The sequence below is a fragment of the Rattus norvegicus genome, chromosome 1, assembly GCF_036323735.1.
Source record: "Rattus norvegicus strain BN/NHsdMcwi chromosome 1, GRCr8, whole genome shotgun sequence".
Lineage (NCBI taxonomy): Eukaryota > Metazoa > Chordata > Mammalia > Rodentia > Muridae > Rattus > Rattus norvegicus.
This window is the reverse complement of record NC_086019.1, coordinates 266,716,055-266,731,257: the sequence shown is the minus strand read 5'-3', so window position 1 is coordinate 266,731,257 and position 15,203 is coordinate 266,716,055. Positions and strand designations below refer to the sequence as shown.

The 15,203-nt window shown below is 42.1% G+C and overlaps 1 protein-coding gene across 5 annotated transcripts in view; it reads right to left on the bottom strand.

The window, feature by feature from the left end:
- The window catches only part of Atrnl1 (attractin like 1), a 540,797-nt gene that overhangs the window by 485,590 nt on the left and 40,004 nt on the right, over positions 1 to 15,203 (bottom strand). For all 5 annotated transcript variants that reach the window (XM_008760587.4, XM_039095274.2, XM_063281046.1 and 2 more), the window contains 4 exons: positions 13,036 to 13,210; positions 11,181 to 11,268; positions 9,136 to 9,391; positions 6,419 to 6,602 (listed from right to left, as the gene is read on the bottom strand). In XM_008760587.4, coding sequence (XP_008758809.2) covers positions 6,419 to 6,602; positions 9,136 to 9,391; positions 11,181 to 11,268; positions 13,036 to 13,210 — 703 coding nt within the window. The remainder of the gene's footprint in view (positions 1 to 6,418; positions 6,603 to 9,135; positions 9,392 to 11,180; positions 11,269 to 13,035; positions 13,211 to 15,203) is intronic.

The following is a 15,203-nucleotide window of genomic DNA, read 5'->3' as shown; positions in this document are numbered from 1 at the left end:
ACATACCCATACATACACACATGTACTCACATATAAACACATACACTCACATACACACATACACACATGTACTCACATATAAACACATACACTCACATACACACATACACACATGTACTCACATACACACACATACACACATACACACACACACACATACACTCACATACACACACACACACAACCTTCCAGGTTGTGACCTGTGTCCTCTCTAGAGCTTTCCCTCCACCATCTTTGTCCCTTTCCATTTTCCTGGCTTCTACAGTGACCTGGGTTATATTCTGATGTCTAAAGACTTGGAGCTAAGATCCACGAATGAGAAAGAACATATAGCATTTGTCTTTGTGGCTCTCCGGTACCTCATTCTGAGCAATTATTGTCTAATGCTATCCACTCACCTGCACATATAATGATTTGGTTTCTCTTTACAACTAAGGAGAACGTCCTTGTGTGTTGATTTTCATTATCTGTTCATTAGTTGGAGAACATTTAGGCTGTTCCCACCTACTAGCTATTGTGAACAGAGAAGCATAGAGGGCATAGCTGAGGGAGAACCGGTGCAGTAAGACATGGAGCCCTTCAGGGATTTGACAAGGAGTAGCAGGGCTGGGTCTCGACATAGACTTGATTTAAGGACTCAGACGGTTCTCTGCATAGACTTCCACAGTGGCTGCCCCAGTTGGCAAACGCCCAACAGAGAACGAGGTTCCCGTTTCCCACAGCCCGCCAACATGTGTTTTTGTAGTTATTTTCTTGATCATAGCCCTTCTGTCCAAGGTGAGATGAACTCTCAGAGCAAGTATCTCTTGCACGTCCGAGTTGCCAAGGGTGCTGAACACTTCTCAACTTAGCCATTTTTAACTCTTCTTTTGAGAGCTCTCTTCAGATCCACAAACAATTTTAATAGTTTTTTAATTGATTTTTTTTGTTTCTGAGTACTTTGTATATTGTGGTATTAATCCTCCATTAGATTTACAGCTGATGGAGCCTCTCACACTCCACAGGCTTCGTCTTCACGTGGCTGACTGCTTGCTTCGCTGTGGAGAAGTGTTTTAGTTTTATTAGGTCCCATTTGTTAGTTGCTGGCTGTGATTCCTGAGCAAAATCAGAATCTTTCCTGCACCTATGTTTCCTTCCAGCAATTTCAGTGTTTCAAGTTTCACCTTGAGGCCTTTGATCCATTTGACATTGATTTTTGTACAAAGTAACAGATATGCATCTAATTTCATTCTTCTGTGGCGTGGGCACTATTAAGATAGTTTATTAAATCTCCTTAATAATGGTTTCTGCAACACTCACACGCACACGGCACCTACTGCAGACACACTGAAAATGTCTAGTCTGAGGACTGATAACGATGTCTACGGAGCATCATCTCCCTCTATTCTTCCCTGAGGTGAGGATGAGTGGCCGTGAAAAGACAAGACTGAAAGCTTTAGGATCCAAAAGGACCTTACAGGACCTTACTCACATCACCCATTCAGAACCTAAACCAACCTCTGTGAAACAACTGAAAATACTTACACACATGATTGCTAAAGTCAGAAACCCTGACACAAAGCATAAATATAAGTCATTTCCATCAAGGTAAAAACAGAAAAAAATACAGTATTCATTGAATGTATAGTACCCTCCCCAAAGTTAATATATACCTTCAAATTCAAAATGTGACCTCATCTGGAAATGGAGTTTCTGCAAATGTTTTGTGCTATAAGATGAAGTCATGATTTATGTTATATAAATGAGGTCATATTAGTATTAAATTCACTGACTGGAGTCTTTATAAAGCAAGTCACATACAGACAAGAATTTAGATTAGAAGGATATAGTTACATGAAAGAAAGCCCAGGATGGAGTAAATGCTGAAAAAGCAGAGGCCATTTCCTGGGACCTCTGCCAGGATCATGGTTCTGCTGCACACGCTCCAGAAGTAAGACATCCCACATTCTCAATGTCAGCTATAAGAAACTGCATTCTTGTTTCTTAAAGACACGGGGCTCATGGTAAGATGCAGCCTTAAGAGAACAACACAAGGGTCCAGAGGGACAGCTCCATGGGTAAGGGTTCCTCACTGCCACCACGTCCATCAGGCTGAGTCCAATCCCAGAACTCATACGGTTTGAAGAGAGAACCAACTCCTCCAGGCTATCGCCCTCCCATAAGCACACTGCAGTCTGTACACACACACACTGCAGCCTATACACTTGCACACTGTACACATACACACACACACACACACACACACACTGCTGCTGATATTAACCCCTACAGACACACTAAGATAAGTGTGAGTTCAAAACATGCAGATTTCATTGAGAAAAGCATGAAAATATTAATCACCTAGGTATAAAATTGTTATTAATGTTTTCCATACCATAGACAACCAAAGGAATGAACTGTTATTGACCAATGCCCAGGGGATATTTATTGCACAGACACACACATACACACACATGCTCTTACTACACACATACACAAGCTCTTACTGCACAAATACATACTCACACACACGCACACACACGCTCTTACTGCACAAATACATACTCACACACACACGCACACACACATGAGCCCTTACCTACGTAGACTGAAAATTAACTGTGAAACTAGTTATAAAAATTTGAAAATTATATAAAAATATAAAACATTGTAGTGTTATTTAAGCAATATACAAATCACAGGTAATAAAAAAAGAAAGTTTTCTTCTTTGACTATATACATTAAGTTCTATTTATCAAATAATAATAAATGGTTAGAAAGACAACCCACACTCTGAGAAAGCATGATTGTGAAATAAGAAATAAACCAATGTTGCAAAAAGATTTACACAATCGGTCGAATACAATAAAAATGGGCAGAATATATGCACAAAATTTAAAAGGAGTGCTTTATGACAATAAATGAAAGATTTCTACGTCATTAGTAAAGGAAAAATGTAAATTGAAATCTAAACTGGAGGGTAGAAGAGATGGCTCACTAGTGAAGTAAGAGCAAACCCTTGAAGCTCGCTGGCAGCGGCCGAATCAGTAAATGCCAGGTTCAGGGAGAGACCCTGTCTCAAAACAAGGTAGAGAATAAAGTAGAAGCTAAATACCAATGTCTGACCTCTGTATATATGCACGCATGTGTACACAGACACATGTGCATGCACAAAAGTATCCACACTGTCCACACCATAATAAGTGGGTGGATGGATGGATGGATGGATGGGTGGGTGGGTGGGTGGATGGATGGATGAGATGGATGGATGGATGGATGGATGGGTGGGTGGGTGGATGGGTGGGTGGGTGGGTGGGTGGATGGATAGGTGGATGGATGGATGAGATGGATGGATGGATGGATGGATGGATGGATGGATGGATGGGTGGGTGGATGGATGGGTGGATGGATGGATGGATGGATAGATGGATGGATGGATGAGTGGGTGGGTGGATGGATGGATGGATGAGTGGACAGATGGATGGATGGATGGATGGATGGATGGATGGATGATGGATGGATAGGTGGGTGGATGGATGGATGGATGGGTGGGTGGGTGGATGGATGAGATGGGTGGATGAGTGGATAGATGGATGATGAATGGATGGATGGGTGGATGGGTGGACAAATGGATGAATGGGTGGATGGGTGAACGGGCAGATGAATGGGTGGATGGATGGGTGGATGGGTGGATGGGTGGACAAATGGATGAATGGGTGGATGGGTGAACGGGCAGATGAATGGGTGGATGGATGGATGGATGGATGGGTGGGTGGATGGATGGATGAGATGGATGGATGGATGGATGGATGGATGGATGGATGGATGGATGGATGGATGGGTGGATGGATGGGTGGATGGATGGATGGATGGATGAGTGGATAGATGGATGGATGGATGAGTGGGTGGGTGGATGGATGGATGGATGAGTGGACAGATGGATGGATGGATGAGTGGGTGGGTGGATGGATGGATGGATGATGGATGGATAGGTGGGTGGATGGATGGATGGATGGATGGGTGGGTGGGTGGATGGATGAGATGGGTGGATGAGTGGATAGATGGATGATGAATGGATGGATGGGTGGATGGGTGAATGGGCAGATGAATGGGTGGATGGATGGGTGGATGGGTGGATGGGTGGATGGGTGGATGGGTGGATGGGTGGATGGGTGGATGGATGGATCGATGCCTCAATCCTTTCCCAATAGTGAAAACAAAAATAAAAATATTAGGTAACTAAACATTAAAGTGTGAGTCTCTTTTAATATATCAAATTATCACAAATCAGTAGCATATAATATTAAATCACATAAGTGCTATCAAGCATATTCCTATTTGTTAAATAAGTTATAAGACAAGATACTATCTTAGTTTTTCCTCCACCATGGCTGATACATGCTGTTGTCTTTTTAATGATGATGATGATGATCATCATCATCATCATCATCATCATCATCATCATCATCATCATCTATCCATTAGATACAGAATTTGGGGCTGCTTGTTTTCTTTCAGACATTTGGAAGCATTGTGTCTTCTGGGTTCCAGTGCTCAAAAGGTGGGAGACAAAGGCAGAGGCAGCAGGCTGGCTAGGTGAGCTGGATCCATGATGTCTATGTTCAACTAAGAGGCACTTCTTCAACAAAGAAGGTAAATGGTGATGTTTGATTAAGACTCCCTGGCTCCAAGTTCAAACCTCCACAGGCATGCACACGTAAGATGCATGTGTGCAAACGTGTGTGCCTACCACAGGAAAAACCATACACACATATGCATGCACTACGCACCACGCACACAGATTACAGAATGAGAAACTCTGTCAGTTGTCTGTCAGTCATAGGTGCCTCCAAGACAGGAAAATGCCTTTCCTCTTTGTCTTCATTCTGAGGGAACTCTACTCTAATTGTATTAATTATATTTTCCCTAGCTCTGGACTCAGGAAGCTGCTTCATTATGTGGCCTGATCTCCTTTGCCATGTTTAGAATATTATTACTCATTTCCCAAAGGAAAGTCGCACAGCCCCTGTTCTCTTCAGACAATGCTGAGAGGAAGGCTTAGACTTCAAAGTGAAAGGATAACAAGTCATATGTAATAAACAACTTTCCTTAAGTGCCCTCAAGCAACCTCGAAAGACACGTTCATTGTGTTAAAACAGAAAGCATAATTTCCCAAGATTCTGAAAAACAAGTACAAAAGCTACATTTTAAACCTGTAAATACAAAAGATAAATTAAAAAATCAGTGTTTCCAGAAGAAAGCGAATGTTATGGCTGTAAATACGTCATACAGTAAACAAAAAGAGACAAATGAACCCTGAGGAGAAGAATCCCTGGCCACCATGTTAACTGGGGAGCCATGTGTGGAAAAGTCACTGAGCCACCGCTGCTCTCTACCTCATGGCAGGAGTGGAAATCCTGTCCTCAGCTGCGGTGAGAACATGGAGGACAAGGCTTCCCTGATGTGGGGGACCAGGAGGTGCCTCAGTAACACATCACAAGGTCAGTTCTATGTGTGCACCTCACAAGAATTCCTGTAACTGAGCGTGCGGAGGCCAGCACAGAATGCAGAACACAGCGCTGCTAGTTATAAAAAAATGGAAAATATATCTGAACACCACAAACTTTGAACTTCATCCAAATTAGATGATAAAATTGAAAACATGATTTTGTAAATTTAATAAATACTTTAAAATACAAGTGCAAATAAGCACAAACTCCAGACATATAGTACAAAAGCTTCAGATTATAGCGGTAAACAAAATTGCGCATCTAAAACGAATGTTTTAGAAGAGCTTGCATGTGTCTGTATGGGATCACAGGTTACTTTAAATTGTATAGTTCATGCATGGGGATTTATTGTTCTGTACTGCTGGCTGCATGACAATGTATCGCAGTTATCACTGAGGTTTTAAAGTTCAAACACTTTCCTGTGGCATTCTACACTTACCACACTGTGTAAACACAAGGTATTAGGACACTACAGGACTCACAGGAGCGCACAGGAGCTCACAGGACTGCGACAGTGCACACGAAGCCAGACACAACTGCAGCCAGAAGTAAGCCCAAAGTCCCACCCTAACCAAGGAGCTATCTGCAACTGATACCTACTAGGAAAGGGAAATGAGTTTCCCCAGTGCAGTGACCCTGGGTGGGTACATCACGCACACTCCTGGGTCCGCACCATTCCCAGAGAAGTTGCCCAACACTAAATGAATCACAGCTTTTCTGTGTGACCTTTTTGTTTCGGTTTGGCTAGTTCTGATGGTTGTTTTCTTGGTTTTGATTTGTTTGTTTTGTTTTGTTTTTTAACTGAGAGAGAAAAAGAACCAGGAAGTTTAAGAGGAGGGAGGCGAGGAGGGTCTGGGAGGCGGGGAAGGGGAAGGATGGATGCTAAAAGGCGGATAAAAACAGAACGTTGCCACCACCAGTGTACTCACCACGTCCTGCTGTTGACTTCGTACTTGTAGAGGTCATCCACCAGCCCATACTTATTCCCCGGCAGGGCTTTATAGCCGCCATGAACATAAACGGACTTGGTCATTTCATCATACACACTCGTGTGGCCATAACCGCCTTGCACAATGGCTCCTTTAGTTTCCGGAACCAGCCAAGTGTTGGATGCTACAGCAGTGGGGAAGAAAAGTAAATGATGAAGTTCAGGTAGTAGCAAAATTACAACCAAAATATCATTAACCCAGCAAGTTAACTCTCATGGCACATCTTTCCGAGGAGAGAGCGAGCTACCTGCCTAACACTCAGATTAACAGCTGCACATGCTACGCTGGGCGCCGAGGCAAGATGGAGTGTCCGGCATGTCCCATAGTAAATCCTGAAACACTGAAAATCCAATTTTTGTATTTATAAAAGAAAATAGGGGAAATTTTACTTACATGTATTTATATTATTTAAAAATAGTACTTGTAAGTAAAATATACAGCAAATTTATATCAGGGCCTTCTATGTGACAAACGTTGAATAAGTTAGTGATATAACAGAGATGAAAATTATATGACCACTGTCCCGTTTTTTAAATGTATGTGAGTATACAATGGTTGTCTTTGGGTATGAGTACACTGTGGCTGTCTTCAGACACACCAGAAGAGGGCATTAGATCGAATTATAGATGGTTGTGAGCCACCATGTGGGTGCTGAGAATTAAACTCAGGACCTCTGGAAGAACAGTCAGTGCTCCTAACCACTGAGCCATCTCATCAGCTAGACCACTAGCCTCACACCTAAGCTAAATGAACAAACTTTTAGACTATGCAGGTCCTAAAATCTAATGTTCTAGTTCTCCTGGCAACCATGATATTGCTGGGCTCTACCAACAGCCACAGTGGCACGCGTTTTGAAGGGAAAAGATATCCTCCTGTGCCTGCAGCTGCAGATGACCAGGTGGCTGCTGGGAACTGAACTCGGGTCCTCCGCAGGAGCAGGTGCTCTTGGCATGAGCTGGCTCTGCAGCCCAGCAGCTGTTATGATCAAACACCAAAGCCCCACGGGACCGTGGTCAGGGAACTTAATGACTCTGGTGTCTTTTAGCAACATCTGGCCACTGTTTTGTACTCTTTACTGTGCAGTTTTCAGGGTGAAAGCCCTTTAACTTCTGACATCAGACCCCTGGGCACCACAGCTGCCGCTCAAATGCTCTTGGACACAGCAGTAAGTCTTAGTAGGAAACACAATTTGAGAGAAAAGTTGATAGATCTTAATTTGTATTGATATAATACACAGAATTTTTTAAATTCTCATGAGTCCTATAAAACTCAAAAAACATGATTCATCTCATTTCCATGCAGACAAGAAAACAGAAATCCAACCAACCAGAGCTCCCAGGGACTAACTACCATCTGAAGAGTACACATGGACAGATCCATGGCTCCAGCCGCATATGTAGCAGAGGATGGCCTTGTTGGGCATCAGTGGGAGGAGAGGCCCTTGGTCCTGCCAAAGCTCGATGCCCCAGTGTAGGGGAATGCCAGGGTGGGGAGGCGGGAAGGGATGGGTGACTGGGGAGGGGGAATACCCTCACAGAAGCAGGGGAGGGGTGAGGGGACAGGGGGGTTGCAATGCAAATGAAAAAATATCCAATAAAAAAACAGAAATCAAACAAAAGTACTATCATAAATTCGTTTGGAAATACTATTTGGTTATAGAACGCGCCAGGAGGAGCTGAATGCACAGATAATTTCTAATTCACCAAAACTCCGGTTGCCATTCTACAGATTATTCCTACTAAAAATAAAAATCTACCAGTTACCACACATTCTAGCTACCAACCAGCCTGGACATTGTCAGTACCGCACACTCCAGAGCATGTGTGGTGCTGTCCTGGCCATGCATACAGAGTCGCATCTGAATGAGACTTGGAAGGGCACCTTCCTCACACGCAGTTCTCAGTATCAACTCAGCCCACAAAGGAGCAGGCTCACTGCACGGTGTCCAGTCATATACGCTGGCCACATAAAAGCCAAGAACTGGAGCTCATTAGTGAGAGACACCCAGAAATTAGAATATTCTTAAATTTAAACAGCAACTATAAGATAAATGTTTGTGGACAAATTAAAACTAACAACTACAACAAAACTTACCGCTATTTGAAAATGTCATAAGGAATAGGGAGGTTTCTAGAAACACACACACACACACACACACACACACACACACACCAGAAAACAAAAACTAGCAATAGAGAAAACCATGTGCAGACTGATCATGTTACCCCAGGCTCTAAAACACAATCTCTTAGAAACCTTTTACCCTTGAGAATCTACCCTGACGTAGCCAGAGGTCTAGGAACATGATATGAAAAAATAAAATCTTAAAATTTATGAACTAAAAAGACATGAGGTAATTTCAGCTTTTGGTTCTTAGGTAAATCCCAAGGCAACAGCACCATCTGTTGGAATGCTTCACAACATAAAATATTTGAAAACGAGCATGTGACACCCCCACATCTGGCTAAGAGACAGACCCAAATACTAAGGGACAAAATTTTAGCACAATCAAAAAGATTATGTTCAAGAACCATTCTGAACATAATTCACCTTAGAATTCCAATCTAAAATGACTTACCATTCTGACCAAAGAATTAGAAGATTAAAATAAGGATGCTTCCAACCACTAAAGAAATTACATGCTGAAAGAAACTCACAGATATGGTATTCCTGTATGCTGCTTGTATAGCCATATATTGCAGAATATCCAAATATCACAATCATGACGACATCGCCACTGTCCAGCTCCATGATGTGTGCCGAGTGGCCCTCTACAGCATACTGCTGACCGTGCCCAAGGATAGTGGGGGTTTTCGTGCTCCATGACTGACTGCGTACATTAAACACCCATAATTCATCGGTGACGTTCCCGTCACTTGTCTCCATTCTGCCCCCGTACATAAAGATGTTTTCCTGTAAGTTAAAACACGCACACTAGTAAACACCATGCATCCGTTCTCTAAGACTTTGTTTCCATGCTCCATTTTAGTAAATGCTTGCAACATACCTAAGACAGCTCTTATAAAAAAAGTCTGATGGGAACACATCAATGGTAATGAAAGGGAAATCCTAGCTATGTTTCCAAATGTTGCATTACTGTGTCTTAGATTAAAAGTTCACATTACATACTCTATTAAGTATATTTTTGTTTTAAAACACATCAGAAACTCAGTGCTAAGCATGTGCTGGTTTTACAATACACAACTCCCACACATCAGAAAAACAGTGCCGTACTCTGACTGACATCACCCATGTGTGCAGTGAAAGCCCCACATAAGGCAACAGTTTCCCAGCATCTGAATGATCTGAGTCCCTAACGGTTACATTTTAATTATGTCACCTGCTAATTGTCCTTGCCATTCTCATCAATTCCATGTTTCCCAGCACTAGTCACCAAAAACATGGGCACCTGCACATCACTCAAGGTACATTTCATTTTCTTCATGACTGTGGGAAGATACCACATTCCTTCAACACTTAGACATTATCCAATTAATTTTATTCATAGTCAATTTGCTTAAGTGATGCAAAAATGGTAAAGACCACTATATTTCAGCAAACTAAAAAGATGTTTTCTTCAATTTGATAGAAGTTATCTAAAGAAAACTCTAAAATAAAATTATGCCTAATGGTGAAACGTAAGATGGTTTCCCTGAAGACCAAGAGTAAGATAAGGACGCCTACTTTGTCACTTCTATTGAAAGGTCCACCTAGGGCAGGTAAGCGAGAACTAATGGGGCCCAGATAAAACAGAATGAAAGACACTTTCTACCAGCGGATCATATCACCTCCTAGGTGAAAGATCCTAAGGAATGGAAGGTTAGCCAGTGGGTTCCGTTACGTTGTGGCATGAGGTCGGGGAGCAGCGTGCATGTTTGTCTGCACACTTGGGACACGAGAGCTAAGAGCAAAGTCAGCGGAGCAATTACGCTCAACACCAGAAAGGACAAAGTATTTAGGAATCAATCCACAAGTGTTCAGAAGTGAAGTTATAAAAACTGAAATATACGAGATATAAATGGGAAGATGTTCCAACGTTTACGGATCAGCGGACATTCACGGGATGACAAAGCTCTCCAAGTCTAAGTAGACTCAGTTCAAGCTCTGTCAGAGCTCTCTGTAGAAACAGAGATGTCATTCAAGAGTCATCTAGAACAGCAAGGGCTGCAGAAAAGCAGACCACTCTGTGAAAGCAAAGAGCCTTCTTTAACGATACAAACCGGTCTGAAGGCAGTGTGGCTTGACACAAATCAGCACAAGAGAATGAGGAGCTCAGAGGCGCTGATAAGAGATGCGCGTGCCCGTGGTCAGACGGGGTCTGAAGAGAGTGCTAAGACTGCGCAGTGAGAAGAGGTGCTCCGGGCTAAATGTGGGGACACAGACTCAAGCCAAACAGTGAGGCCAGACCCTTCCTGCCCATCGGACCCTGAGGTTTTTAAATGGATGAAATAGATAAATAAATGTAAGAGGCAACTCTACGAAGCGCTCCTTCGTGAGCAGGAAGGCGAGTGAGAAGCTGCCTCTCGGTGATGCCGTGAATGCCCCACATTACGCCATGTAATAAATTGTTGTTCTAGCAGAGCTCTAACCGTGAGCCTATGGTCTCCTGTTCTCATGGAGTGCTTGAGACAAATCTGAGGTCTATTATTTCTCTAACACAGATTCTTAGGACAACTGGGATGTCTGTGAGCAGGAGACCTACCTGATAGAGAGCAAGCGAATGCCCGTATCTCTGCAGAGGGCCCCTTGACACAGCACCTACATTCCATATGCTGCTTTCTAAGTTGTAACTAGAAGCAAGAAAACAAACTACGTTAGCAAGCTGACACTCTTTGTCCATTCTTTGATTTATATGTATGTGTTTCTTTACTTGAATTCAGACTCTCTTTAATTCCGAAGGTTGTATATCTAATGAGTTTATAGACCATAAAAAACGTGTTATTAAGGCTTCAGTCAAGAAGCACCTCCTCTTGCCGGGCAGTGGTGGCACATCACACGCCTCCAATTCCAGCACTTGGAGGCAGAGGTGTGGGTAGATCTTTGCGTTCAAGGCCTGTCTGGTCTACAGAGTGAGTTCCAGGATAGGCAGGGCTCCACAGAGAAACCCTGTCTCAAAAAACAAAGAAAACAAAATAAAACAAACAAAAAAAAACAACAACAAAAAAAGAAAGGAAAAGAAAAAAGAAAGAAAGAAAGAAAGAAAGAAAGAAAGAAAGAAAGAAAGAAAGAAAGGAGGAAGAAGGAAAGAGAGGAAAAGAACATCTGCTCTTAAGGTTTACGTACAACATACAGAGCTCAAGAGATGGCTCCGTGGTTACAATTCCCATTACTCGCAGAGGACCTGTCTGTAACACCAGTTCTAGGGGATGCAAAGTCCTCTTCCACAGGCACCAGTCACACTTGTAGTGCACACACATATGTGTAAACAAACACTCATACTCATGAAATAAAACTTAAAACGCTAAATTCTAAAAACTTTAAAAAGATACATCAGCTTGAGTAGGCCATTCATTGGTAGAATTATTGCATTTACTAATTGCAATGGACTTAAAACGTATGAGTTCTTCACTTTCAAATTAAAATAAAATCCAGTTTTCCTTAGAAACAGATAAAAATTTCCTCCCTCTTTACAATAGCCATTTGCTTTTAACATTAATGCATGTATTTGCGTATGTGTTGGGGGGGGGCAATTCATCAAGAACTTCGTGTTTCCTATGCACAGATATAACTTACTTGCTACTAATTCTTTTAAATTGTGCAAAATAAATCTAGTAGCATAGAGGCACTGCATTGCTGTCTTCTGTGTTCTTACACTAACTCCAGAAGGTCTGATAACCCAACTCCTCTCAAGCCTACATCTTCAGATCAAGTCCTTAGCCGCTCTTCTGGCCTGGCATTTGCATGGGTGGCACGTTAATCTTCAAACCCACTCCCCTCTGAAGACACTGCCCTGGGAGGTTTCCCTAAACCCCTCATCCCTTTTCAAACTGCTTGCCAGTTTCTCTTCTCCTCCCAATCTTCTTGTGGCTGGGGTTCAGTCTTGCTCTTCTCTATAGAAAACTCATTCCCTGTATAATTTCACTAGAACTAAATCCCCATTTCTACACTTCTTCCCAAGAGCCCAAAGTTCTGACTCAAATGGTCAGAGTAAGTCTTCTAAAGTATCAGTCAAAGCCTGCTTGGAACCTCCCATCACACACACACACACACACACACACACACACACACACACACACACACACACACACAGCTTATATCCTTCTCCTTTCCTCCATTTGCCCCCCTCACCCTCCCCTATAACTTAACCCTTTCCTTTCATAGACTTCTTAGCAAATCTCATGGCTTCCTGTGAAATATGAAACTAATGTTAAACACTCTATGCAGGAATTAAAACTTTTAAACCAAACAAACCTCCACACACAGTGACAAATAATTGAGCTAGGGCACTGACCGCATATAGTCTCAAGGTTAGCTAATATATACTACCTCAGAAACAGTCATTTACACATTTGAACAGTGGAACTTAGTGTTGTGAAAATCTAAAGATAAATACTTACTTGAGAACCATTTGAAAAGAACTGTAGTTAAAAGTGTATCCTCCAATCACCCACATGAATTTCCCATGTAAAACTGCTTTATGTGAAGCCCGACCTACAGAAGGGCTGAAGGGCTTAACATTTGGCAAAATCCAGTAGGACTCGGTGGAAGGGACATTCAGAGAACAGTCTGGGCCTGTTTAAAAAAATCAAGCAACACACTGAATTAAACAAAGATCTTCTATTTCCAAAGCAGATTACACAGATGAGGAGAATCTAATGTTCAGCATAGTAAAAATGTACCACACATAATAATAGTCTGACCTGACGAGGTGGTGCACACCTCTAAAACTGTCAGTCAAAAAGCTAAGGGAAGAAGACTGAAAGCTCACGGGCAAATTAACGACTCGGGTACACAGTAAGACCCCGGCCCAAAATCTTCCCTCATGAAAAAAACTTGCAAATAAATTATTACAATGGAAATATAATCAGAGTTTAACATGTTCTAATGAATATCATACTGTATAAAAACTTGTTAAAGAACATGTAATTTCCTGTTTACTTTCGCATGCTTCTATAATGATAAAGTGGATAACAACATCCTCAAATCCTAGTCCAGGCAATTACGCTGTGACCCTAGACAAACCTGTTTACCTTGCCCAGCCTCCAGCTTTCATGTATAGTGAAAGTAAAAATCTATTCACAAATGATATCAAAATCTTTTAATATTTCGCAAAAGGTATACAAAAGACATGTATAAATTACAAGCTATTTAACAAATGCAATAAGGTTCACATTATTAAGAACCAAACTGGCTTCAGGAATTTAACCTCATACATCAGCAAAAGAAAGTATAGTACAATAAGTACAATAAAATAAAAGCTATTTAGAAACTATAGAAGTTTCATAAAGTAAAAACAAGTATTAGTTTAGAATATGTCCAATAGTATAAACGGAGCAACAATTGTCTCTTATCCAAACTCATGTGACTAGTAAGACTAAATGTCCTCGTCTATAAGATGCAGATGAGGTGATCAATGTCTCTGAAACCTGATAACAGAGGAATTCACTGTCACAACACCCAGTGTCACTACACTGCACTTCCTGTGGCTACTTCCTGTCACTGAACTGCAATGCACTTCCTGTTACTGTAGTGTACTTCCTGTCAATCCACTGCACTTCCTGTTGCTGCACTGCACTTCCTGCCTCTGCACTGTGCTTCCTGTAATTGCACTTCTTGTGGCTGCACTGAATTTCCTGCTGCTGTACCTCATGTCACTGTGCTGCACGTCCTGTTGCTGCACTTCCTGTCACTAGCTGTACTTCCTGTCTCTGCAGCACACTGTCACTGTAATTTCTGTCACTATACTTACTTCCTGTCACTACTTCCTGTTGCTGCACTTCCGGTTATGCACTTGTCACTGCACAGCACTTCCTGTTACTACACTACACTTTCTGTCACTGCACTTCCTGTCATGTACTGCACTTCCTGTCATTATACTGTGCTTCCTGTAGCTGCACTTGTGACTGCACTGAACTTCCTGTTGCTGTACTTCCTGTCACTGTGCTGTACTTCTTGTCATGCACTTGTTACAGGACACTTTCTGTCACTGCACTGCACTTGTCATTGCACTGCACTTCTTGTCACTGCACTGTACTTCCTGTTGAGGCATTTACAGATCCATGTGTCACAAGCAGAGTCCTACAGCACCACTAGCTGAACCAGGCCTGCATCTGCTTCTTCAGAGCACTGTGTGCATCCTGTGTGTTTCTCACTATCCAAGATCTGTCATTAGTATCACATGTTGTGACAACCTATAATCACGTTACTATTAAAATCACTTGAGGTCACCACCAACCACAGCTATATAAAACAATAAATCTAACTGATAAATGTGTGTTCTGACTGCTTCAGGAACTGGCCTGGCTTTCCCCTCTTCTCTCCCTTTCCTTAAATCTCCTTATTACCAAAGACAAAACGTAAGTCAAATTAATCCCGCTAATAACTACACTGGTTTCTAAAAGTCAAGATAAATGGGAAAGTGCGGCTCCTTTCACTTAAATCAAAAGTCCATGCTGCCCTCTCCTGTCAACCTCCATTTACAGATGAAAGTGCTGCCCCAGAGAACAAATGGTGAGGTGAAATGCCCTAACTGCTAACAGCGCAAGTTCAGGGCTTTCAATGGAAG